Here is a 26,547-nt window from a genome sequence, read left to right as displayed (position 1 = left end):
ATACGCATATATATGCATAATCTAAAATAAATATCTGTGGAAAAAATGCAAAACATCATCAAATATTTTTTCTTTGAAAAAAAAAACAAAAAGTTATAAAACTGTTGTTAGATCATTTATTATACTTAGAATTTAACTAATATTTAAATGTTTAATGAAATTAACTTTTCCATACTTTAGGTACATGTAACTTTTAAGAAATAATCATGATATGAATCTAAAATTGTTTAAACTATCCTTTATGTTCGTTATGAAAAGATAAATAACTAGTGTTAATGGTTAAGAAAAAAAATACTCATCCATGAACTCAAAAACTTAGTATAAATCTACAACTTTCGGCTCTTTAAACAAAGTGTCTCGCGAGGATTTACTAATTTAAAATGGCGGTATAATGGAATTAATATTACTTCGCTAGTTTAAATCCTCACGGGACACTATATTTGTATGTATTATAATTTTTGAATAAAGTGAGAGTATTGTTTTTAGAAGTGGCATAATTATTTTAATGCAAGCCCGAGATTCATCGTGGTTATCTTTTGTAAAGGCATTTGCACGATCACTATACTATATATTATAATGAGAAAACTCGAATTGTTTCCCGTAATTCTTTAAAAAAAAGGTTACTCGAATTGCCTCCTATTTGACAATATTTCACTAATCGAATCAATATGATCGATATAAACCATCAATTTATATAATTACACATTTATAAATTGATGATAATGCTAAATAGGTAGAGACCTTAATACATACATATATTGTCTAATATACACAAAACTTAAATAACATAATTATATACGTATATATTTATATACATACATTTATTATAAAAATTGAATGTAGGTAAATTACAAATGTGTAATGTGTCAAATATACTATCATATAGTATAATATTATCGTTTGTGATATTTTTAACTTCAATAGATGCTACTTCATTTAAATTTCATAGCAATTTTGGATATTATAAATTCCAAACGTGATGTATGTTATTCTTTTTATAAATCACATTTGTACTAACATTATGTTGTAAAATATGTTCATGAAAAAGTGTTGATGGTGTTTCAGAGTATTGTCAGTTCCTTAGTACTTGTCTATTATTTTTTTTTCCGAGTCTTTCATGCATGTATGGATTATGTTTGAAACATCGAACTAAAAATTTCGTTGATAAAATTGGCTCTTAAGTAGTATTTTTTTTTTTGTTTTACGTCCATTTCTTAATTTCATTAGCAAGGTGTTTTTGGAATCTATAATTGTAACCATCGACCATTAAAACAGTATTTTCTTTTTCACTCAAAATTATAGACATTTTGATCAAAAAAATTATTTAATTATATTATTATTTTAAATTATTAAATTATAATAAAAAAATATCCCACGGCTTAATTAAGATATTTCTTAATCTTATACCGACGCGATAGTGCAGATATTAATACCTGGTTTCAATCTGTAATTTTAAATTAATAACCAACAATTACTATTTTTATATATAAATCATATATCTATAAATTACTAACCAATAAAAGCAACATTATATTGCTTTATCATACTCCACTATTGTCTAATGAAAATTGTTAAAACTAATGTTAATGAAAATTCGGCACTTTTATCTTTATTATACTCAATTTTATATACGTATAATCGTATTCATATAGGCTGCTAAATTATTATTATACTTTCGAACACCCACTCATTTTACTTGTTTCAGATCACAAGTTAAGAATTTAGAACAAGTTTTGTCGCAGTATATTCACTATAACTCCTAATTTCTAATGCCGATAAATATCGAATTATCGTAATCGATATCAATTATATAGATTGTTACGGGAGGAAATTTGAGTATAGTAACATAGGGGCACTCAAATTGCCTCCGTAATACCCTGAGGCTATTTCAGTGATAAAAAGTAACTTATTCAGATTTAGGAGGCAATTCGTGTGCTCCGAATAGGATTTATACGCTAAACGAATTGATTTACCTAATTTTGATTCTTCAGCATCATCATTTTTTGAGAGAAATTTAAGAGTATTCTTAACTGTTATTAATAAGATGTGAAAATAATCCAACTGACAGTAGCTGATGCTTACGATAAATGAAACGCTCCAAAAGTCTTATACGTGGACGCGTATTTTGTACCATGTTATTATTTACGTTACATTTGTACTCATGTAAGGTTAAGTAGAGATTATGTTTAACGATTTAACTCTTTATATATACTCGATCCGCATATACAATAATAAAATACAACGAATTAATTTAGAATTATTTAAAGTTTCATTTTTGTATTTTTTCCAGATCACAAAGTTTTTATTCGTTATATTATGCTACCAAATGTTCTGTTATATATCATCAGTGATTCATTAGAAACTTTAAAAAGCAACTACAACATTCTATCAATCGTTTCAACATGAATTTGGTTTTGAAAAATATATGTGTTATTATTATTTGACACTTCACAGTTATATATGATAGTTAATTATCAAAAAAATTATTATATTTTGTTAAATCAATGGTTTTACTGATTATATATCAGTATAATATTACCTAAATGTCCGTTTCTATTAATTAATAGTATGCTGTTAGAGCACTCAACAAACATGAATAGACAACAAAATTATAAGAAAAAATGTAAAATTTCTATCGTAGATATTGTAAATTACTTTAAGAATAATGTTTTAGAAAATATACTCCCTGTTGTATATTTTTTAAGACGTTATTATCTCTAACAATAATGCAAAAAATAAACCACTTAAAATTCATTTTATTACAATTTTTTTCACATGTTAATTTTTTACTTTTGATTTATGTCCCTATGTAGTAGTGATTACAACCAACGAACATACGTATATTATATAATTGTACGTCTCATAAATTATTGTTGATGCTATATTTTAATAACTAATCTTATATTACTGCTTTATATATATATATATGTTTTTTTTTCGTACTTATTTTTTTCTGTTTTCTATTGCTGTCGTTAACATCCAACATTGCATTGCTCTTATGATATTTACTGTTGCCATTTTATTTTTCATATTGAAGTAGATATTTACATAATAATGGAAAATCGAATTACAAAACTAAATTTATAGATATAATTTATTTGCATTAATCTTTAATTTAAATTTAAATCATATTTTACCTTTAATTTATGTTATTTATAACTAAGTATTTCATTTATGTTCTATAAGTATTTTATTAATTTAAGTATTGTTTTACAAAATGTATTTAAATATTTATGTATGTTTTGTATATATATATGATATATACATATGTGTATGTGTATGTAATTTTCTGATAGCTTAAAAAACACCGGATTTTAACCATAAACGTTAAAAGAAAATCAATTTTCTTTTTAACCTCTGCAATTAATTTATTATACTTACATTATTATTATTAGATAATATTGCGTATAGTTGACTGTTTTAAATATTAAAATCTCATTTGTAGTATTTTATAATAAACATAACCCAAATAAATTGAACCATTTTATCCGGAGTAAATTTTCTATAATTATAATAAATAAAAAATGACAAGTAAAGTATGTTTACAGATATTACCAAGTGAATCACATCGTATATAATCTACAACGAGAATTTTATTTTTCTATATTTGTTCCAGGGCGAGCTCGTGTGGTTTGACCCAGGTGTTGGTCATGTCTTGCCCGGCGAAGTTTTGGAGTACCACAAGCCAGCACAAGTGCTCACTGTTCAGGCCGTTATCGCGGGAAAAGTAAGTCCTATACCTTAAATGATTAACCTATACCTGGTACGTCTATAATAAACGTGATTAAATTTTATATAGACTCAAATTTTCTCGCTTACGAGTGCCAATGGCGTCAACCGACGACAAGATCTTGGCCAGAACGGTATTGAAGATATGATACAGCTTACGTAAGTTTTTCCTACAAATGCGACGAAAAATCTATATTCATTATGTACCTGAAACTTTAATTTATTTTTTATTTTTAGGGACTTGAACGAGGCTTCGTTGTTGTGGAATATGAAAATTCGTTATGATAAAGAACTCATATACGTAAGTTTACATAGTCGTAAGCTGCGGTTCGTAACACATCAGCTGTTAATAACTATTCAAATACGAACTGTGACTTCCATTGAATCCAATAATTATTCAAACCCAATATATGAATGACTAAAAGTTTTTTGAATTCTTTTATTTACAGACATATACCGGAAGTATATTAGTGGCGGTAAACCCTTACAAAATGTATGACATGTACGGATTGGACATGGTAAAAAAATACGAGGGCCAAATTTTAGGAACATTACCGCCGTGAGTTGATCGATATATTATGTGTTATTGTACACAGTTATAATGTATTATTAATTCGATTAAACAAATGAAAATAATTTTTAACCTGGTTGACGTTAATAGAAAATATTTTTTTTCCAGACATTTGTTCGCTGTCGGTTCTGCAGCTTACGGAATGCTCCCTCGAGGAAATCAAGTTGTTGTTATTTCTGGCGAATCAGGTTCCGGCAAAACAGAATCCACAAAGCTTATTATGCAATACTTGGCAGCTGTTAATAAATCACCATCCAATCTCATTACCGAACAAATATTAGAAGCGTCGCCATTACTAGAAAGTTTTGGTAATGCCAAAACTGTACGCAATGACAACTCGTCTCGATTCGGAAAGTTTTTAGAAGTCCATTTTAAACAGTACGTAATAGTTTTAAATACACTATTAATTATGTGTTATAATGAGAATTACTATTACACTCGAACAAATGTTTTTATTTTGACTCTTATGCAAATTTTGTACATAAATTCTCTACAACAAATAAAAAATCATGTACCTATTATAGGAGCCATCGATGTTTGTTCAATGGAGCTCATTTTATTGTATATGTTTAAATAAGATAATTCGTATTTGATTTGTTTTTTATAAGTTTTGCACTTATGATTAACTTAATATTTAAAAAATGTAGTTAAATTCAATTCCAACCGTTTCATGTAATCTACACGATTATTATATTAAAGTGCGTTTGGTTATGAACGTTTCAGAGGAGTCATATTAGGTGCCAAGGTCACGGAGTACCTATTGGAAAAATCACGTATTGTAACTCAAGCACCAGAAGAAAGAAATTATCACGTGTTCTACGAATTATTAGCTGGTCTCGCCGAAGAAGAAAAACTCAAATATGGTTTGCTATCAGCTGACAAATATTTCTACCTGAATCAAGGTGGAAATTGTGAAATCGATGGTAAATACGACGGAGAGGATTTTCAGTCGCTCATGTCCGCAATGCAAGTCCTGGGATTTACGTCAGAGGAACAGGACACTATATTCCGAATATTAGCTTCAGGTAAAATATTCAACGCCTTTGTTTTGAGTTAATGTTTTCGTCAATCATAAGAATCAGTAAATAGCTGATTAGCGCATAAGCGTTTCGCATTGTTTTCATTACTTTGTAGAAACGATTATAAAATATGCATTTATTACATTAAACCGTATTCTAAAAAGTATACCGTACATACAACGTGGATAATTATAATAAAATCGGTTTGAATCCATTCTGTGTGATTAATTAGTAAATAAAATGAACACGCGCATACAAGACACTGCCCACACATTGCATAATGCATGAACCAAGATTTTGTACATGTTATTATAATGATATTATACACGTATCAAGATTTGTAAATTAATTGTGAACAAAGTTTGATTTTTGATTTTTTTGTGACAGTTTTACACTTGGGAAATGTTTATTTCCACCGTAAACAGTTAAAGCACGGACAAGAAGGCGTTGAAATCGGCTCGGACGCGGAAATCAGATGGACGGGACATTTGCTCAGGCTAGACGTAGATGGAATCAAAGAAGCCCTCACAACCAAAACGACCGTAAGATAATTGTTTTGTTCTACCGTTATACATGACATTACATTGTAGTATGTCGATTTTACTTATATCGGACTTGTAAACTGTTCGCAGGAAGCACGCAATGAACGTGTACTAACAGCATTGAATATAGATCAGGCGTTGGATGCCCGAGATGCTTTTGCCAAGGCTTTATACAGTTCACTTTTCACGTGGCTCGTAGCCAGGATCAACCATATCGTATATAAGGGTACGAAGAAGACCACGGCCATATCGATTTTAGACATATTCGGATTTGAAGACTTCAAGGTAATTATTGTAAAAAAATAAAATAAAAGTGAATATATTATAATAATAGAATAATAAATACTGGTCACACTATAGTATTATGAATTTCGCGTGGACAAAAAATTTATTTGATTATCGGTTTTGATTTCAGGAAAATAGTTTTGAACAGTTGTGTATTAATTATGCTAACGAGAATTTACAAGTATACTTCAATAAACACATATTCAAACTGGAACAACAGGAGTACGCCAAAGAAAAGATCCAATGGCAAAACATCGCTTATAATGTAAACTACAACGATACCGGAATAAAAAACAAACACAATTATTTCTCAATTCGGCCGTACGAAATCGTAATTTAATCGACCATTCTATTTCCAGGATAATTTGCCAGTGATTCAGCTATTGTCGAAGAAACCCGTGGGCATATTACACCTTTTGGATGACGAGTCAAATTTTCCCCGCGCTACCGATGTTTCATTTTTAGAAAAATGCCATTACAACCATGCCTTGAACGAATTGTACTCTAGGCCCAGGTTGAACGGTCCGGAATTCGGAGTCCGCCATTATGCCGGACCGGTGTGGTACAACGTCGACGGGTTTCTAGACAAGAACCGAGACACGTTGAGACCCGACGTTGTACAACTATTAATCTCGAGTTCTTTGCCCGTAAGTATGATTACAATAACAGTTATTTTTACTTTTATGACTGTCCGTCTTTTGCTTATATTATATCACACTCGTATTGTTTTGCAGATGTTGAGCAAAATGTTTAGCTCCCTGCGAAACAATTACGAAGCATCGAAAACTTTGAACAAGGCTAACGGAAGATTTGTTACCATGAAACCCAGAACGCCTACTGTTGCGGCTAGGTTTCATGATTCATTACAGCAACTTATGGAATCCATTTCTGGGTAAGTAGAGCATTTGCACTTCGATGTGTAAGTTCACCTGTAACGAAGTCTTCGTTAACAATATAGATGCCACCCGTGGTTTGTACGTTGCATTAAACCTAATTGCGAAAAGGTGTCAATGAAATTCGATATGCCCACGGTTCTGGAACAGCTCCGGTACTCGGGAATGTTGGAAACGATAAGGATCCGTAAATTGGGCTACCCGGTACGCATGAAGTTTAGCGAGTTTGTGGACAGATATCGAGTGCTGGTGCGAAAACGAAAACTTCCACCGAAAGGGACGCCCAATAGGTATATATTAACATAATGGTCGGTTAAGAATCGATTTCGTAGCCGAGTTCGCTGCTTTTGTTATTATTAATATTATAATTACTATCTGAATCATGTGCGTACAGGGAAATATGTCAAGCTATTTTGGAAAAACACGCTGACGAATATCAGCTGGGCACGAGTCGGGTGTTTCTGCGAGAAAACCTGGAACGACATTTGGAACGAGAAAGAGCGGCTATTCTGAACACGGCGGCGATCACGCTTCAACGGAATGTTCGAGGGTTCCTGGCCCGCACTAGGTATACCGCGAAGAGACAGAGTGCGATTAAGTTGCAGGCGTCGGCTCGTGGCTGGATACAACGGAGACGGTACGAGACGTTGAAACGAGGCGTGGTCAAGGCTCAAGCCACATTTAGAGGCAGGCAACAGCGAAAACGATATAACCAACTAAAAGTACATGCGTACCGTTTGTTTTAATTCGTATCAGTAAATACTAACCTAACCGTGTGTCCGATTGAACAGGAGGAAATGAAAAGGAAAGCGCACGTGGCAAAGGAACGGGCGAGAATCAAAGCTCAAAAAGAAGAACAAGAAAGGAACGCAAGGCCGCATCCCGCAGCGAATCTTAATGCATTAGATATTCCGGCAGAACTAGCGACAATATTTAATAAAATTGATGGTAACATTACTCAATAATACTTAGTATATATTAACCGCGTTCTGTTAGCTTCCTTTTATTTCATCAGCAATATTTTTTTTATTTTTTTTTATGTACCTACGAATTTTAACCATATGGCTCATTGAAATACATCATAATGAATTAGTTTTTTTACACTTTAATTTCTTAGTGCTTGATTTAATTAAGTATGGTTAATCATGTTACAGTTAAATTCGCATAGCTAATTTCAATTAATATTTATTTTTTTTCTATGTACACTTTTCGTTCTTATAATTTTAATTAGACGACTGAATAAGAAATATACTCGTAAATAATCGTTTGAGATCCGGATGTCTGTATTTCAATACATATTTCATTTGTTTTGTTTGTTTATCTCAAAATTAATTTTAATTGTTTTAAAAACATTGCAATCAGTGCGTGCTATCTTCGTGTAGTATAAGTACACGCGAATTATAAAATTATACACGTACATGGATATATATTTATATTTTTACTCGTTCTCCAGTCCATTTCTGCAGTACTCCACGAAATTGTTTTATTTTATCTTACCTCGTTTTTGATTAAAAAGGGTAGATGCATTTTAATCACTTCATATTAATCCAGATCCAACCTTAAAATCTTAAAGTCACGTAAAATAAAAATTAGTTCTTTGATTAAAGTATTTTTTTTACATGTATAAACTCATCCTGTATTGTACTATAAGTGAACATTTTAACTTGTTTGGTTTCAGAATGGCAACCGTTGCACAACGAGAGGCAGCTAGTTAAAGTAGTTGGTCCCATTGTCGAGATCCAAGAACAATACAATCTACCGAACGATATCGATCAGCATGCGTTTTCAAAGTTTACAAATATTTATTTCAAAGTAATAATATACACGTGCAATGCTGGTTTACGTCGTCGAGTATTTTTCGTTATAATGTGTTCGTTTATATTTCAGTCGCATGTCTGGGGAATGAAAAGAGAACCGATTAAAACGCCGTTTCTCCACAAGAGTAAAGATGCCGACTACATGGATTCGATTGCGATTTTCAAATTGATCTTAAGGTTTATGAACGACGATTCGTTATCGCCCAAAAGAGAACAGGCGCTCGCCGATTACATCATTCACAAAGTACGTTTAGTTTTGGTTAATCTGCTGACATGCAGCTACACGACTCGTAGTACCTATTCAGGCATATATACTATTCGTGTACGTTATGATTAAATTCAGTATTTACATAATTGACCGGTTATTGATGTTAATATAATATTTGCCGGGTAATCGCCATAGCCGACCGGACATTGCATTAGTTTCTAGCTACACTATTATTTGCTATTCGTTTTATAACAAATTATGTATATTATTACTCAGGGCCCCCGCATACAATTTTGGGCCCCTACACTAAATGTTTGTCCGGGCCCTTTATAAGACTTCCAAAAATACAATTTACTATTTATATATATATATTATAATTTTAGGAATAATATTTGTTTTGTCATTATACCAATTCAAATTCAAGATTCATAAGCATTACAACATTAATAATAATCTATTTTATTTTTTATTACAATATTATTTAAGTTAAAAAAGAAAAAACAAGTGTATTTTTATTTATATTTCATATTTATTTTTTTTAAGTTAAAATTTTATTTTGCGGTCTTTGAGCTCAGTGAACTCGGTAATGATATCGTCAAAATTGATTGTCGAAGCCAATCCATTCATTTCTAGGTAATCATTGGTTAATCCGCATTTTGAACTATTGAAATAATTAAATATATATATATATATATAAAATATCATTTTACAATATTATTTAACGTAAAATAAGTATTTCTACTAAAATTTCAAAAATGACAAATACATTTCTAAGGGTCCTCGGGCCTTAAAAATAGCCGAATTCCTGTACTGTAGTTCCATCAGCCCTCTTCTTGTGAGGGCCCTGTTATTACTTATAATTAATATAATGAGAAGGCAACTTACTGAAGTATTGACAGTATTGGTATTATTTAAATTTTTTTTTCTTGCACATAACATAATAATTCGAACTCGTTTTTCCTTAAATTTTATTTCCTATTATGTACTTATAAGTAGGGAACGGATTTATATGTAATAAAAATACATAAATATGTACATATGTATGTAAGTATAATTTATAAAATATGTACTAAAACCATCCAAATATGTAGGAAAAAAATTAAAAAAAAAAAAAATTATAATTATTAAATTATCAAACTGATTTGTTGCATTGAATTATTACAATATATTTTAAATTATCAAATATTAAATGTCGCCTATTAAATCTGAAAATATTTTTAAAACGGCTAAATAATCGTTCCACATCAACCTACATCGGTTGATTTAATCATATTTGAAGGGCATAATATTAGAAGGCGATAATTCCAAATTTTTAGAATGGTGTCTGCCATTCTATGTCATTGATTGATTTAAAATCAATATGGCCTGAAATTTTTTTCTGTAAAAACATGAATTTTCTTTTTTACTACTTCTCCTATTGGTCCGTTTACGAGTTTTCATTTTGCAATCGTTGATTCGACAATTTGCATACTTTCATTCAAGGACATATTTTTGTTTCTAATTTTGTAATTGTATGTGCAATAAAACTAAAATTCACTAAGATGAAAATTAAATTTGTTTTCAATGTTTCATTTTGCATAATATTTTGAGCTTTTCTAATAGCGATAAAAGTTCTGGATCTAAATTTGAAATAATTTTTTGTATTTTTGTACGAAGAAGACGTATGAATGATGAAATAATAAAATATGTTTAAAAATATTTACAAATTAGTGAAATATGTAAAAATATGTAATTATACCAAAATATGTAAAAATATGTAAAATAAAAGTAGCATCATATTAATAGGAATGATTTAAATCATGAACATTTCTTATCAAATTTTAAATATCTCGTTTTAATAAAAATATGTATTTACATATAAATCCGTTCCCTACTTATAAGTTATAACTGTGGTTGTCGGATCATATCCAATAAATTCCGATCATCACAAAACTCCATTCGGAAAACGTGCTATATTATTTTTGTATGGAACTCGGTCATATCACGGAACAAATGTTTCGAAACAGAAACGATAACATAATAATAATCGACGGATAAAATGTTTTAGACATATATTCCGAACATAGAAAATTTATGTTTACGTCATCGTCGTTCGTTCTACAAACGCGTCGTACATTACTCCGACCGTTTACTGTGTTTACGAACTATGCTATAAATATTATCATCGTTAGCCGTCGCCGCTTACCGTACCGTGTATACCTGTAGTGTAGGTCCTACACATTTAAGCATATATTCGTACTTAAACATACACGTGTACGTGTAAATCGATGAGCATCGATTGTGGTTTTTGTTTTCAAAACTAATGTATATCAAATTGCTCAGGGTTTATCTAATGAACGGTTGCGGGATGAAATCCTATGCCAACTAGTGAACCAGACGTGGCGCAACGACGTAGAAGCGAACAACGAAAGAGGTTGGCTGCTAATGGCGAGTTGTCTCTCGGCTTTTCCTCCGACGGGACCGCTGTACAAATATCTATTGAAGTAATTGCAAAACTACTAAATGAACACGTCGTATTACATCATACGCTATTTATGCGTACCAACGTCGGAGACTTAATTTTTTTTATTTTTCCGTTGCCCGTATTTTACACAGGTACGTTTCCGACCACGGTTACGATGGTTACAAAAGCGTGTGTCAGAGAAAACTGTTGTCCGGGCACACGTGCACGCCACCGGCCAGGTCCTCGGCCCCGTGTTTGTTGGAGTGGAGGGCGAACCGGAAGAGGTTCAACACGGCACTGGAGTTCACGATGCCGGACGGTGAAACCATGACCGTTGGCGTGGAGTCGTGGACCCGATGTCACACGGCTGCGTCCGCCCTGTTGGCTGACCGAGGAATCGCCGAGTGCAACGGGTGGACCGTAGCGCTGGACAACGACCAGAGGAACGGGTTCGACTATGTGTTTGACGCCATTTCCGAAGTAGAAATGCCCCCGGGGTATCCCGGCAAAACGGCACCGCCGCACTCGCCACAACCGACGACACTGATGTCACCCGTTGTTTCGAAGGTGCGTTTATTAATACCTCGAACACGCCGTATCTAGAACGTCCGGGACTAAACATCGTTTTTTCCCGTCGTTTTAAAATAAAACCGCCTCAAATTGAATCACGAATTAAGCTTGTAAAGTTTTCGTACATTCTTCCGCCTCCTTGGTTAAACTCTAAAGCCCTAAACGAGATTAAACGTATTATTTATCGTACAACTTTGTAAAGTTACTTTCGAAAAACTGACTTTTACCGAAACATTTCTTATTATTATTATTATATTATCTTTCGGGGTTAGGTCCGTCAGTTACTTCCATCTCGAACTAATAGCCTACTGATCGCGCTACTTAATGCACAATTTTCATTAACCGTTCCTTTGTTAACAGGTCGAACCCATGGCCGTGAACCGCAGACCGACCGTGCCACCACCTCAGCCACCGCAGATGAAACAAGTAAGTCACCATTTATTGTTTGTCGACGTTCACAACGATAAGGTATCGATTAGATTTCATTTCGTGACATTTACATAGTATTTCCAAATCGTTCAACATACTCTTATAATATTATAACGCTGTATATGACATTTCGATTATTATGTACGGTAGACGATGCCATGATCAAATCACTAAGAAACGCGTAGAAAATATTGTTCACGCGTAATTAACCAGACGTTCATTTAAGCAATAAATGTAAAAAAAAAAAACAAATAATTGCCGCTCTAATTGAAATCGTACTTTTCGTTAGCGTTTCCACACTTCGAGCGTACATCTATTTCACGGATGAACAGATGGCCATCTTAAGAAATGTCTTCTACGATTTGTGTTATTATTATTATTACTATATATTACAACGAATTTAAAACCGCATGCACTTGTTCCAGTTTCTCAAGGCAATACCGTTCATAGATTATTTACGTTGAATATAATATGCTATAAGACAACTTAAATAATATGATAATCACCATAAGCGCCGCGTATATGATATTTATTAAATAACTATTATCGCTCGATCGTCACTTGTTTGTATACATTGCACAATTGTATAATTATGTTTTTTATAACTCTTTAACTCGTGTTCTTGATGTCTAGCAGAAAGTTCGATCCGTCTCTCGAGATCACAGCGCCGAAATTGGTTTGTCTCGGCAATCCGCTTTGAATGATAGATACTTCGAGAAGGCCAGTCGATCTAGAAGCCTGGACAATTTAATAACGCCCGTGAGTGAAGAACGCTTTTTTGACGCCCGTCAACATAGTCATATATAATAATAATATTGAATCACTATCCGCACCCTGTAGGTACCACAAGCTACGATAGCTCCTAAAAAACTCGACACGTTAGGCCTGTCTCATAGCAAGCTCAACGAGCGGTACATGTCGATGGAGCGTATACAAGAAACTGAAAAAGACACTGACAGCGAAAACCGAGATGACGATGATGATGATGATGACGACGACGATGACGATATCGCCAAGTCCGTGGATGACGATAACTTAGAATCGGTCAGCCAAAGAGGCGATACACGAAACTATAACGGGTACAGTTCTATACCGATGTTTTAGCTTTTCTTCCGGCATTACATTCTCGTTTTCATTGCGAATAACCTGCTGATTTGTTGAACATTTTACAGTACGTCGTCTGACGTCATGTCCCACAGTCAAATCGATTTCGATTACTCAGATATAAATGGCAGGAATGAAGATGACAAAGGTTCCTACATCAAAGGTCATCCCAGGTAAATATAGACTAAATCACAAATTGTAAAATACGATACGTATTATTATTTCGCAATAACCGACCAACTCTATACTTAATAAATTGCGTCAAAAAAAACTGTAAAAACAGCAGCAACAGTAACATTTTAAATAATTAAATGTGCGTTAATTTAAGAACTATAATTTCAAGAAACCTAAAACTAATTAGTATACACATGACCTACAAGAAAAAACGTATAATGTAATTATGCATGTATGTTTTTATTTTTACAGATTCATTAAATCGCAATACGCAGGTAAACGCGGTTCACATTCTATTAAATCACAAATGGATAACAAAAATTCAGAAAAATCTGAGGCCAGAAGCTGCGCTATGTCCGATACAAGCGAAGCTCCATCCTTAGGTAAACGTTTGATTAATAAAAAAAAGTCTTTGATTATAGTGCACACATCCTTTATGCGTCCGTATAACAAAAATGTGATGCGTATTGAAAAAGATAATTACTAATATATATTATTATATATATAATTAATAATAATATTATATTTATAATATATATTCATCGTCGATTTCGGCTTACCCACAAAATTATAACAAGCAAATTAAACTAGAACTAAGTAATTTGATAAAAAAAATTATAAGTTGAAGTACGCATAGTAGTTCACAATTATTTCCATAACTCAACTGTTTTCTTTCTGAATCCAGTTATTTAAATGCGTTTTGTATACTGTTTGGCTAATGCGATAGCCACACGCAAAATTCCCACAGTTTTTCGAATGGCAAACGGATCATGGGTATCTTGACCTTACTATGTTCTGTACGCATCGCCGTACCTGCGCTACGAAAAGAGTTTATTTCTAAAGACAGCTGCACGCTTCAAGTTTTTCTCTTGGCCGTCGCGTTACCCTTCTACTTTTTTGTTCTCTCTCTCGCTCACAAATATTCGTTCTACCTCTCTGACCGTCTCGATTTTTCATTTTTTTTTTCTTCAAATTAGCATCGCACGTTAGACGCGTACGTGTGCCGTCGCAGGCATCAGACGTTGACCAGTTCCTTGACGACCTGTTCAACCCTGTTCTGGATCAACTTTCCGATGCCCGATCGTTAGCTGCATCCATCAAAGGCGGCTCATCGAAAAGCAAATCCGTGGACGACTGCGAGTCCTTGGACTCTCGGAACTTTGCTAAGACGATAAAAGGCGGTGTCGGCCGTCATACGATTGAAAAGACCTGTGATCCCGCAAGCGCGTCCAATGAAAGCCCCTCGCAGACCGAGTACGTCGATACGGACGATGAGCAGCCATTGGACATCGCTATGTTCGCCAAGACCATAAAGGGAGGCGGCCGAGGTGTCGCGTCTCAGCAACAGGTACGTTGTAGATTATTTATTTTTTATGATCGTGGGCGCGATTTCTGGTTTTTTTTTCCTTGGTGAGCCCTATAAGTCGTAAAAATTTTACATGATAATTATATGGAAATATTATATAATTATATGGAAAACAATAACCACCATATATTAAATAATCAATGGAAAATGTAATACTCAATATAATACATACGCCCGTTTCTGCCATCCCTTCATCGGATTGCGCCTATGCACTGGATTCGAAACTATAAATTTACATTTATTGTTGCATTTGTAATTTAATTTTTAAACCATTTGTTTTCTTTCCACCGTGTTCACAGAACGGTTCCGGGCAGTCCGGAAACGCATCGTTCGGCGGCATGTCACCACTGATCGGCTCACCGCCCGTCATGCCCATCCTCTCGCCACCATCATTACTTATGCCTACGATGAATTCGCAGATGTTCAACTCTCCGAACAGTGAGTTCGATAACGACGACGACACATTGTTGTTGTTATTTGTATATCATTATTTATTATAATAATCGTAATAATTGTAATAATAACGTTGGCGTTGATTATGAAAATAATATTAAAAACGGTTGTTAAAAAAGAAGAAGAAGCAAAACCAAAAAAAAAAAAAAAACAATGGCTGAGAGAGTTCTCATGGTGATGCGTGTTCTAATTTCTCCGGCCCGTTTCCTGCCATGCTCTGCCACCGACATTCGACGAGCCGGTGCATAACGCTCTGTCAACGCACATTGAATATCATAATTTTACTGTTTTCCTTTCCGTTATTGTCGTCATCGCTTTGCGCCATTGTTATTATTATTAATTTTATTAGTGTTATTTTTTTCCGCATATTGTCTTAATGGGTTTCGATTTTACCGCCGTAGGTCTCAGTGTGCCAGCGAACACGGCAAACGCCAATGGCAATGGGTCGTCCAGTGACAGCATGCTTGCGTACCAAGCGAACCTACACCAGGCGTTCTTGCAGTCCGCCATGGCGCAAAACATCCAGATCCAGCAGCAAATCCTTGCACAGAACCAGGCACTTCATCAGTTGCTTCAGCAGCAACAGATGTTGCCACCGGTACGTCGACGTTTCCGTTTCACATATATACTTAACCTAATTTAACTATTCTATACCACCTCGAAAATCGATTGAAGTTGGATTTTTCAACCATTTCTATGTAATCGGATCAAAGTAAATATATATCCGTGAGCTTGTGTGATGTTTACGATAATAAACTGTAGATCGGGGTTGCGAAACACAAAATAATCAATGGATTTGTAGTCCTATTGTTCGAAGGAGTTTAGTTTCTATAGTAAAAATAATTTATTTCACACTATAGTAAAACTAAAAACAATTAAACTTGTGCATTTGAACGTCAAATAAATATTAAAAAATCTATTGTTAAAAATGTAAGGAAAAGGAATAATGAAATCGAATCTACAGACAACTATTGTTTATAAGAAATTATTATTATTTCATAATAAAAATATGAAAAGTTATTAATAATTTATAAAAACAATGTCATTTGTTTTTCCGGTTTTTTTATCTTTAAATTGAACATGGAATTACTATTTGAAAATTTGCATACGAACAATTCTGTATTTTATGATTTTTATTATGAATAAATGAATGAAAATATTTAATCACACCTACACAATTGAGAAAATTAATACTATAATACATTTCTGATAAAAAAAAAATAAACATTTAGCTTATCGTAAAAGCTATCGATTATACTTCAATCCGACCTAAAATAAAATTAATTTTTCTTACAGTATAATTTTTATGATTAACTAACGTTTCAAGTTATTTTAAAAATGTATGTAACTTCTTTTGATAAAATTGTTTGAATTTTATCGCATTTTTAGGTTGGTCCAGAAAATACATCAGGTGTATGGAACAATTCTCCTCCTAAACATAAATCTACACCTACTAATAAGTCTCAAGTAATTATTTACAAATTTATATAACCTTTACCCCATTAATTAATCTCTTTTTTTGGCTTCGCGTTGCATTACAGGGACTTCGTTCAGGATCACCACATTCCACGTTCACAAATGTTTTAAGCGAATTAAAGAGCAGAAAATCATCGATGGATTCTAATGTTGGAAAAGTAATTATTTTATCAATTTATTATTCGTATTCAGTTTTTTGCTACCACAAACTACTTAATTATATAGAGCTCTGTACCACCACCACCTCCCATGCCACCGCCACCTGATTTATGCGACCCGAGCGAGGTTAGGCCGTTCATGGATCCATATGGGCGAGCAAAAACTGTACGAATTGGAAAATGGAGGTGGCCACCGCTTAGTGATGGTGCTAGCAATGGCGTTCCAGGTGAAATGAACGGGTTTCCATCACATCAAAGTTTTTTGCAATTCAAAATGTCCAAACAACAAAGCCAAAGGCACAAACAATCACAAGTGAGTTGAAGTGGTCAAATAAACTGATAAAGTTTAATTTTGAAATATAAATGTTTATAATAATTGCAATATATTACATTGTTTTGAAAGTTTACATTACGTATTACCAAATATTGGTATATTATTTTTAATTCAACGTGTCACAATAAGTTATTGTTTGATGTTTATTCGGTGTAAAAATTAATTATCTGTAATATGTACACTCAGGACTCGAGTCAAGACGGAGAACTAAATGGAGTCGATTGGGAAGAATATGAAATACAACAACCCGAATCAATGAAGCAGCCGTCTCCCAAAGATCAAACGGAAGTACATAAAACATCATACAAATCGTTGGAAGTCGGCGCATCGAGACCAAGTCCCGGGAGCGTTGGCAAACTGAGGATTAGTAACGAAATGAAGCATAAATTAGAAATGGTAACGGCTAATCACAGTCTGCGATCTTCGACCAGCAAGCCCAGACCGCAGGCCATGAACAATATGCCGACACCCCCTGCTGCCGGGAAACTGGATACGGACCGACGACTGTTGTTGCAGCAACAACTAGGTATAAAATATTGCGAGTCGAACTGCGCGGTGTATTAGGATTTTATTTCTAGTTTGAAAAAACCGTTCGACGGGCAGAAACATACCTAGTTGTCCGATCGTAACAAAATCGTTGGCTCGCGTTTTTTACTTTGTAGTTTGAACGGTGGTAATAATAATTGTTGTTTCAGCCGGAAGATGGGGTAGCGTGGATAGCGTGGATTCGCAAAGCGTGGTCAAAGAAGACGCATCCGATGTGCAGCCCGCAAACGTAATACGCAATCAGGTGGAACGTATCGAAAGCTCCGGGTGGCGATTGCCACCGCCGCCGATCACGCCGTCCAGATCGAACAGCTTTTACAATCAAAACATGTAAGTGTTCGGATATGAATCGCAATAAATCGTAGCGGATGTGCTTGTTCCAACGGTTAATCATTTATTTTTTGTTTCGCTCTGCCAGGAAAAAGAATAGCACTGGTCCTCCAGCTCCCATACAGCCCGTGACGCGCGAATACGACCAAAATGTGTTCCGGAACTCGGCCCCGAACAATTACAGCGAACCGCACGAGACCGAGAAAGCTCCCGAGTTCAACGTTCGTCCGGAGCCCAGGATACAATCGCCGTCGCAAAACGAAGACGGGCAAACAACGAAATTACTGCAATCGCCGGCCAACGCGTATTTCACGTACAACCGCGTACCATGGAAATTGAACGTCCGGAAGGAAGTGAGTCGCCCGCTATTATATTTTAACATAGTTCACGGTGACGACATCGTGTTCTTGTGTACTCGGAAAATTGAGTGTTATCAACGTGGTTGTTTTGGTTTAATTTGTTTTCTTCTCCGTCACAGGTGTTCACCCCTAAAGAATCGATGTCCAGTCCCCTAGTGTTACATCTGATTTTCTGTCAAATAGTCGGTGACATGTTCAACAAATTCCATTCGGTACACGCGAGGATATCAGCCGACGAACGCGAAGAGATGTTAGAGGTACATATACTGTTAAAACTGATCAATTCATTCCGGTAGCAGTTGCAATTGGAATATTGTTGTTCAGATTTTTCCAAAATATAAAATGTCCTGAACAACAAACCAGCACACTATATTATCGTTTGACGCGTTTTAGTTATTGGACCGTTTTGGAGTGACAGCCAGCAACATGCAAACCGGTCATCATAAAGCCACTACTAAACGTTCCATTGTCGAGTTGGCTCGCCAATGGCCACTGTATTTCGCAAGAATATTTCCCGTTTCCGTACGTATAATTTAACTTACTGTGTTTGTCTCTACAAACCAAATAAACTTAATTTAGTGGTGACTTTATCGGATTTGAAAACATTTTAATAACTATAGTGCGGTTATCAACACCGAGATGTCGAGTATTTAGCCATTACGCACGCGGGTCTTCATTTACTACGCAAAGAAGACAACCAATTTCAAATCATGCAAACCCTAACGTAAGTTGAATTCCTAGCCAATTTAGTGTTCTCTTTAATTATATATTCTTATCGTTTGAAATCAATTGATTTTCGAATTAAATTTTTTTTTTTTTGCTCTTCAGGTTCGAAGACATTGCCGACGTATCTATGGGAAAGGCCGGTGGCTCTGTTCAGCTAACAATAATGTCGGCTGAAACAATACCATTCCATTCAAATAGATCCAGACAAATACATTCAATGATCAGCTCTTTCTGGAAAGACGCTGCACCACTTGGAAGACTTCCCCGTCAAGTGGTAAATAAAACAGTCCTGAATCTATCATAAGTATACACGTCAATATATTGGATAAAAATATTTGACGTGAATACTAACTCTAATGTTCTTTATTTCTTCTTCTCTTCTTTTTGTGGGTTACGGCCTTCAAGACCATCCTTGCAAACAAATTTGCGGCCATCTTTCCCTATCCTCTGCAACTTCTCTCCACTGTATATTTGGTTCTACTGCCTTAACATACTTTTAATACGATCCTCCCATCGTAAACGCGGTTTTCCTAACGGTCTTTTCCCAATCGGATTTTCTTTAATAACCGCCTTAATAAAAGAACTCTCTTCCTCCAAGCATGTCCAGCCCACATTAATCTTCTCCTTGTAATTTCTACTATAATATCTGGTTTTTGAAACAAGTTTTTCAGTTCATCATTGTGACGTATCCTCCATTCCCCAGTGTCAGAATCGATACATGGTGCATAAATTCTTCTTAGAATTTTTCGCTCAAACACCGCAAGTCTTGTTTCCTCTACCTTTCTCAGAGTCCACGTCTCAGGTCCATATAAAACTACTGGTCTTATCAGGGTCATGTAAAATTGTATTTTTAATTTTGTCAATAAGATTTTTGAGCCGAACATTCTTTATAAACCAAAATAATACCTATTTCCCATTTGAATCCTAGTGTCCATCTCCATCTTAAGGTCACTATCTTGTGTTATTATGGATCCTAGGTACTTAAAATACGGTGCTCTCTTAAACTTATGATGTTCTATTTCCAAAACCTCTCCTTGTCGGTATTCTTTACTTCTTCTTCCAATTATGACATACTCCGTTGTTCTTTATTTAAACATTTTAATTATTTTTACGTAATATATACTTTAAATTTTCAATCAAATGTATTAAATGTTTCAGGATGAAAAAAATCGTGCTCCAGAATACAAGGGTAAATAAATTATTATATTTTTTTAATCGTAAAAACTAATATTAGGTGTGCATTTATTTGTATATGTTACTTTTTTCTTTTTTTAGGGTGGCAACAAACGAATTCGAAATATTCCAAGCCAACTTCGCCATATAAGCAACATGAATCACCACCACCTACCCACTTTGTACGAAAAAATTTAACTCTCAATACATTTTAATATTCTAATTATTTTAACCAATACTTATGTAAAAATATATTTTAAATTATTTACTTACAGGCTGCAGATGACGGTAAACATTCGCTACTTCAATTTGCCATGTACAATTTCAGACACAGTTCGGAAAAGTAATTAAAATTATTTGTTTTTAATAATTTTATTTTTTTGTCTTTTCGTTAAATATTATATTTTGAAAAAAAAAAACGATTAACTTTGTATAAACATATAACATTTACCCGTTTTCCGTTTTGATGCAGGTTTGACATGTTGAAATCCGCGAACGGTGAGATAAACGGTTCATTGAAGGTCATTCAAAACTCGAAAAAGAAGAGCGATGATTGGACTTGGAAAGAACAGTTGGAGATGGTTAAGTACACAAACGTCCCGATATCCGAATCACTGTTGAAACTGGACCCGGAATTGAACGCGCTGGCTATGGAATGCTTTGAGTGCGTCATGAGGTACATGAACGATTTGCCCACAACGCCCGAATTCACGGAAGTCAAATGCGTCTACACCATTCTCATGGTAACAGGACATATTCATACTCTCGGCTCGACCTTAGCTTACCTAGCCAAACGTTTTGTATATTCGTATTGCAGCATTGCCATAAATTCGAAAGCTTGAGGGACGAGGTGTACTGCCAGCTAATGAAACAGACAACCAACAATAAGACGGAGACGTGCCAGCGGGGTTGGCGTTTGCTGAGCATCGTCGCGGCGTATTTTACTTGCTCCGAGAACCTGAGACCTTTCCTGCTCAAGTATTTGGAAACCGCGGCGTATGACAAGAGGAGAGCTTTCCATGGTATGTCGTGATTTGCCGTCGCAATGAATGCCAACTAGCGAAGCTAACGCTCTCTTTTGTGAACAACTTTTTGCAGGTACCGCGAACGTGTGCCTGCAGAACTTGCGCAAGACGTTACGCTACGGCGGCCGTAAAAACGTACCCAGTGTCGAAGAAGTTACAGCCGTGTCGGCCGGTCGTAACTCCAAGCGACAACTGTACCGATTGCCCGGGGGTAGCGAAACCGTGGTGAACACCAAGTCGACCACCGTCGTGGCTGACGTCATCGCTGGCATGTGCTCGTTGATCAATGTCAACGACCCGTTGGAAATGGAAGAGTTCTCTTTGTATTGTATCGTAGAGGGTGATGCGTTCACGATGCCGCTGGCCGCTGATGAATACATACTGGATGTGACCACGGAGCTGCACAAAAACCAACAGGTAAATTCACCGCTTCCTACTGTAGGACGAAGACTCGAATCAGATACTGCTCCAGTGGACTAATCCCTTTTTCCCTCCAGGTGTTCTACTTGATATTCTGCCGGTCCGTGTGGTACTTCCCGTTGCGATTGGACAGCCAGCTCTACGTTCAGGTGTTGTTCAACCAAATCGCACCTGATTACTTGGAAGGTCTACTGTTGGTCTTGCCCTTCGGACAGTTGCCCCAAGAATTGCTGGTGAGTCTTACCCCAGACGCACTATTATTGAATTGTTAACGTAAACGTATTTTGATATTTTTGTTTTCCTCCTTGTCTATTTACAGTTTGAAGTGTGCCGATTAGCTGCTCTGCTACACCGAGCAGCCGACATGATTCAGCCCCCGACATTAAAAGAAACGAAATTCCTTCTACCCAAACCAGCGCTTATGCAAAACGATGTAAATCCTCAGCAATTGGTGCAAATGGTTCAAAATAATTGGCCTCAAATCGAACCTCTGCACAGCGTGGAAGCTAAAGCCCAATTCTTAGGTTTGTATGAATATCTTGAATATTTTCGGTTTTATTTATCGGAATCGTTAAGCAAACATTGAACTCTTTTTGTCGTTTTAAGGAAAAATCATAGTTAACGTTTTATCGAGCCACAAAAAATGTGTTGATTATTTTAGGAGTTATCATCAATAATTTATCATTGAATGAGGAGATACAGTGGTTTTTCCTGATTACTTATTCGTAAATTTGTGTTTAAGTCATGATTTATTAGTGTTAATCATGAAATCAGGTACTAATTGATTGAATACAATTTTTCAATATTTTTCTGATCTAAATTCCCTAGAATATATTGATGTCCATGTTCTGTACAACGCATATTTTTTATTTTATGCTTTGCTCTTCTAAGGTACGTAAATCCGTTAACTGTGTTAACAAATATAATTATGTACATAATAAAAGAAGGCGTTTAAAATTGTTTTTATGATTATAGCCGTAATATAATATTATATCGTAGTATCTCATCAATGATATTACATAGGTATATATTATGTATGACATCTTATCAGTTATATTATATTGTTAATGATGAGTCATCACTAACAATGGCCAGTAAATACGGTGTTAAATATTTAAATTATGCTTTGTAGAATTTACTCCTAAGTTTTTTTTATTTTATGACTCAACCTTTTACAAAGCAGCTAATATATTTTCCCAAACCCTGACTTTTGACTTAGTATTCAATTTCAAAAATGAAAAGCGCATTCGTTGTAAAATTATCTCTTAACTAACCGCCGTAGTTAGCCCGTACTACATCCTTAAACTGTACACCCAAGAGTATTAGATTTCCAACGCCCCCATACAACGAATACGAAAACTGTGTTTTACATATTATTACACTGTGTTATATTAATAGTGAACTACGAGAATATCATGTTACACTTTTATAAAAAAAATTTGAAATCCCATACAATACTAATAATATCGTCATTTATGTATTTTGTTTTTTGTACGCCACAGAAATATTAAGCAAATGGCCGCTGTTCGGATCCAGCTTCTTCGCAGTCAAACGTAGCGGAGATCAGCAGATATTAGCTCTGAACAGAACCGGCGTCCATTTCCTTCACATTGTTACCCACGTGAGTGGAATTTAATGTCGTTAGTTTTTCGGTCCAACGGCCGCAGGTCGATAACAATAATTATTAAGCTGGGCGTGTTTATGTGATTTTAGAAAACCTTATCGACAGTGCCATTTAGTGAAGTGATATCGACTAGGAAAGTGAGAGCTGGCGAAGGTGCCACTCTCTACTTGGAGCTCAAGTGCGGCAACTTGTTCCAACAACGGGTAGCTAGACTACAAACCGACCAGGCCCACGAAATCGCCCGGCTCGTTAGACAATATATAACCATGCATCGCCGTGAGTTATTTCAATATTATAATGTTTTATGTTAATTTCATAACATATTATAGAGTAGACGTGACCTAAAGTCTATACTAAAATGTGTTTAATTATAATCTCTCCGAGTCTTGCTCGTCTCTGAACGATCTTTGATATTATAGGTTACGATTCGATATTCTTGCGGTATACTATTCCGTGCAGTTATACGTTTACACAGTTATTTGCTCTGCTGTTTATAACTTCACTAGTTTTTTTTTTCCATAGGTACTCTTTAAATAACAATTTTCCACGCGTGTAAAACTATACGGTTATAATTCAAAAACTGCTGCAATTTTTTTTTCTATGGTAATTTTTTTTCCATAAATTTGTTACTACCATGTTTATTTTCCTCGGATTTTATTGATACTTATGTGTTGATAAATTTAAACTAAAAATTGTATTAATTGCATTCTTGGTCATAGTATAGTTAAAAAAAAAAATGATATGTTTTAATAGGAAACTACAAACATTCAAGCATTAAAACATTAGGTACCAAATACTATACTATACCCTCTCATATTAAAATAATGAAACCAGAAAAATAATAGACTATTTTGAGATTTCTAAAAAATGAATTATAACATGATAATAAAACGTTATAATATTTAAAAGAGAAGTATATTAAAAATTAATTTAGAACATTAATTTTGTTTTGGAAGTGATGATGGGGGTTAACTAACCTAATTTGGTGATATAATATGCGAGACAGTGATGCACAGTGGTCCCATATATTACCAAAAGTTAAAATATCCATTTTATTTTTATTTTTTATGCACCGGTCATAAAAACAGTTCTTGATCTTTTTAAAAACAGCAATCAAGTTAAACTTAAAATAAAACAAAATATTTACAAATATGATATATTGCTGTTGTTAAATTTAATTGTAAATACAGGTATAATAAAATAATAAGACTTTGTTAATTTTTAGTTCGTTAAATTAATAAATATCAGCATTGATGAAATAACTTTTAAGTTTTATGGCAAAACATGCCTTCTTGGCAACAAGAAACATTGCTTTAAAGCAAAATTGACTTCAAAATAGATTTTTTAAATGTTTGTCTTTGTGTTTTGCTACTCAATTGAACATAGTTTGAAACTTCACAACACATAAAATTAGTTCTGCTGCTGAAAAATTTGCATATAATAAGCACGCGTGTCGGATTATGATCGTAAAACTAACTAGATAACTTTTTATGCAAAATAAGACCGTAATAAAGCAATAACAAAAATGCGTTAACCTCCAACTTACATCACGCTGGATAATCATAATACCGTACTTAATAAAGAAATTTAAATATTTGTACACGAGAGGTACTACTATTGCTACTACTCTATTGCTTTGTTTCGAATCCCTCGGTCTGCTTTTCGGTAAGATAGGTTTTGAGTTAATAATATAATTGAACGTTAATTGAATTTTGGGTGAGGAAAAATATTTCAGGCACAAGAATCGTAGAATTAGACATTTTTATTGACACGTATAACAGGTTTTCTCGAAACATGATTTTAATCGCTGTTGATTATGCATAGAATTAGCGTATCATAGTACATGTACACAAAAATATTTAAACCACTTGTGTTATTTTTAGATAATGTTGGTGTTCATTGAGAAAACAGCTACTTTGACGGAAGGAAAACATTTTTAAGTTGCGCTCAAACATATCATACAGGTAGTGTGGTTGTGTTTAACCTAGATTTTAATCGTTCAACAAATACACAGGTAGATATTTCTTTGTTGACTATTGATACTTAAAATAAATCATTATGATGAGTTTTTTTAAAGTAAATAGGCCAAATAAAAAAGTTTAAGACTTAATTATGAATTTATATAAGAATGATTATAATTTTAAATATATATTATGATATTATGATACAACCATATTTAGTAATTTAAATTTATTTATTTATTATTTTTACTTCGAAATAAATCAGTTTATATTAAATTACATTGAATTTATATGAATACATATTTTATATAATTTTTGTTGTTTTAATTTTTACCATTTATAATAAATTTGAATAGTATATTTGAAAAATGTTGCGTGTATTTTATTTTATAAGAACACAAACCCTGAAATCATGAAGATATTTTTCAGCTATTATCATATAATCAATGTGTCGAATTGGCCTTTTTGGTGGTTAGAAAATGATTAATAATATAATGCAGGTACAACAGTGAAATAAAACAACGATTTCAATGTACTAAAATTAGATGTTTCCTAATAAAATCTGTATTATTCTACGTCTAAACCTCGGTGGAGAAGTATAAATAACAATCATAATCATATAGATATATTATTAATAACAAAATACTCACCTTTATAATATATATTATATACATATTATACTCTTATGTATAATACAAATATACAAGCATGTTCCAGAATGATTCAACAAATACAATTATTTTTGTTTTATTTATTGTTTTCAACTATTTTTCGAATTAATACTAAGGAGATGCACTCTAACAGTATTGCAT

The 26,547-nt window shown here is 34.0% G+C and overlaps 1 protein-coding gene across 3 annotated transcripts in view; it reads left to right on the top strand.

Annotated features, from left to right (window-relative positions):
• Nucleotides 1–25,889, top strand: part of LOC112694096 (unconventional myosin-XV) — a 59,284-nt gene extending 33,395 nt beyond the window's left edge. For 2 of the 3 annotated variants that reach the window (XM_025569468.1, XM_025569465.1), the window contains 47 exons: nucleotides 3,617–3,727; nucleotides 3,800–3,888; nucleotides 3,967–4,030; nucleotides 4,179–4,288; nucleotides 4,409–4,678; nucleotides 5,024–5,325; nucleotides 5,707–5,861; nucleotides 5,952–6,146; nucleotides 6,277–6,411; nucleotides 6,506–6,793; nucleotides 6,881–7,038; nucleotides 7,105–7,329; nucleotides 7,434–7,761; nucleotides 7,831–7,987; nucleotides 8,718–8,851; nucleotides 8,927–9,100; nucleotides 11,387–11,547; nucleotides 11,660–12,074; nucleotides 12,438–12,503; nucleotides 13,140–13,265; nucleotides 13,347–13,585; nucleotides 13,679–13,783; nucleotides 14,037–14,167; nucleotides 14,762–15,132; nucleotides 15,450–15,588; nucleotides 16,005–16,201; nucleotides 16,993–17,070; nucleotides 17,145–17,237; nucleotides 17,305–17,550; nucleotides 17,758–18,097; nucleotides 18,267–18,447; nucleotides 18,536–18,800; nucleotides 18,926–19,063; nucleotides 19,200–19,328; nucleotides 19,427–19,530; nucleotides 19,635–19,806; nucleotides 20,691–20,721; nucleotides 20,808–20,887; nucleotides 20,981–21,048; nucleotides 21,178–21,448; nucleotides 21,523–21,727; nucleotides 21,804–22,147; nucleotides 22,228–22,383; nucleotides 22,470–22,674; nucleotides 23,653–23,771; nucleotides 23,864–24,050; nucleotides 25,658–25,889. In XM_025569468.1, the coding sequence (XP_025425253.1) occupies nucleotides 3,617–3,727; nucleotides 3,800–3,888; nucleotides 3,967–4,030; nucleotides 4,179–4,288; nucleotides 4,409–4,678; nucleotides 5,024–5,325; nucleotides 5,707–5,861; nucleotides 5,952–6,146; nucleotides 6,277–6,411; nucleotides 6,506–6,793; nucleotides 6,881–7,038; nucleotides 7,105–7,329; nucleotides 7,434–7,761; nucleotides 7,831–7,987; nucleotides 8,718–8,851; nucleotides 8,927–9,100; nucleotides 11,387–11,547; nucleotides 11,660–12,074; nucleotides 12,438–12,503; nucleotides 13,140–13,265; nucleotides 13,347–13,585; nucleotides 13,679–13,783; nucleotides 14,037–14,167; nucleotides 14,762–15,132; nucleotides 15,450–15,588; nucleotides 16,005–16,201; nucleotides 16,993–17,070; nucleotides 17,145–17,237; nucleotides 17,305–17,550; nucleotides 17,758–18,097; nucleotides 18,267–18,447; nucleotides 18,536–18,800; nucleotides 18,926–19,063; nucleotides 19,200–19,328; nucleotides 19,427–19,530; nucleotides 19,635–19,806; nucleotides 20,691–20,721; nucleotides 20,808–20,887; nucleotides 20,981–21,048; nucleotides 21,178–21,448; nucleotides 21,523–21,727; nucleotides 21,804–22,147; nucleotides 22,228–22,383; nucleotides 22,470–22,674; nucleotides 23,653–23,771; nucleotides 23,864–24,050; nucleotides 25,658–25,677 (8,277 nt within the window). In that variant the 3' untranslated portion in view covers nucleotides 25,678–25,889. The remainder of the gene's footprint in view (nucleotides 1–3,616; nucleotides 3,728–3,799; nucleotides 3,889–3,966; nucleotides 4,031–4,178; nucleotides 4,289–4,408; nucleotides 4,679–5,023; nucleotides 5,326–5,706; nucleotides 5,862–5,951; nucleotides 6,147–6,276; nucleotides 6,412–6,505; nucleotides 6,794–6,880; nucleotides 7,039–7,104; nucleotides 7,330–7,433; nucleotides 7,762–7,830; nucleotides 7,988–8,717; nucleotides 8,852–8,926; nucleotides 9,101–11,386; nucleotides 11,548–11,659; nucleotides 12,075–12,437; nucleotides 12,504–13,139; nucleotides 13,266–13,346; nucleotides 13,586–13,678; nucleotides 13,784–14,036; nucleotides 14,168–14,761; nucleotides 15,133–15,449; nucleotides 15,589–16,004; nucleotides 16,202–16,992; nucleotides 17,071–17,144; nucleotides 17,238–17,304; nucleotides 17,551–17,757; nucleotides 18,098–18,266; nucleotides 18,448–18,535; nucleotides 18,801–18,925; nucleotides 19,064–19,199; nucleotides 19,329–19,426; nucleotides 19,531–19,634; nucleotides 19,807–20,690; nucleotides 20,722–20,807; nucleotides 20,888–20,980; nucleotides 21,049–21,177; nucleotides 21,449–21,522; nucleotides 21,728–21,803; nucleotides 22,148–22,227; nucleotides 22,384–22,469; nucleotides 22,675–23,652; nucleotides 23,772–23,863; nucleotides 24,051–25,657) is intronic. The other variant, XM_025569467.1, reaches the window with a different exon arrangement.
• The last annotated feature ends 658 nt before the right edge of the window (nucleotides 25,890–26,547 follow it).

This window comes from Sipha flava, unplaced genomic scaffold, assembly GCF_003268045.1.
Source record: "Sipha flava isolate LNK unplaced genomic scaffold, YSA_version1 123_pilon_pilon, whole genome shotgun sequence".
In the NCBI taxonomy this organism is placed as follows: Eukaryota; Metazoa; Arthropoda; class Insecta; order Hemiptera; family Aphididae; genus Sipha; species Sipha flava.
This window is presented reverse-complemented; position numbering and strand designations above follow the sequence as displayed.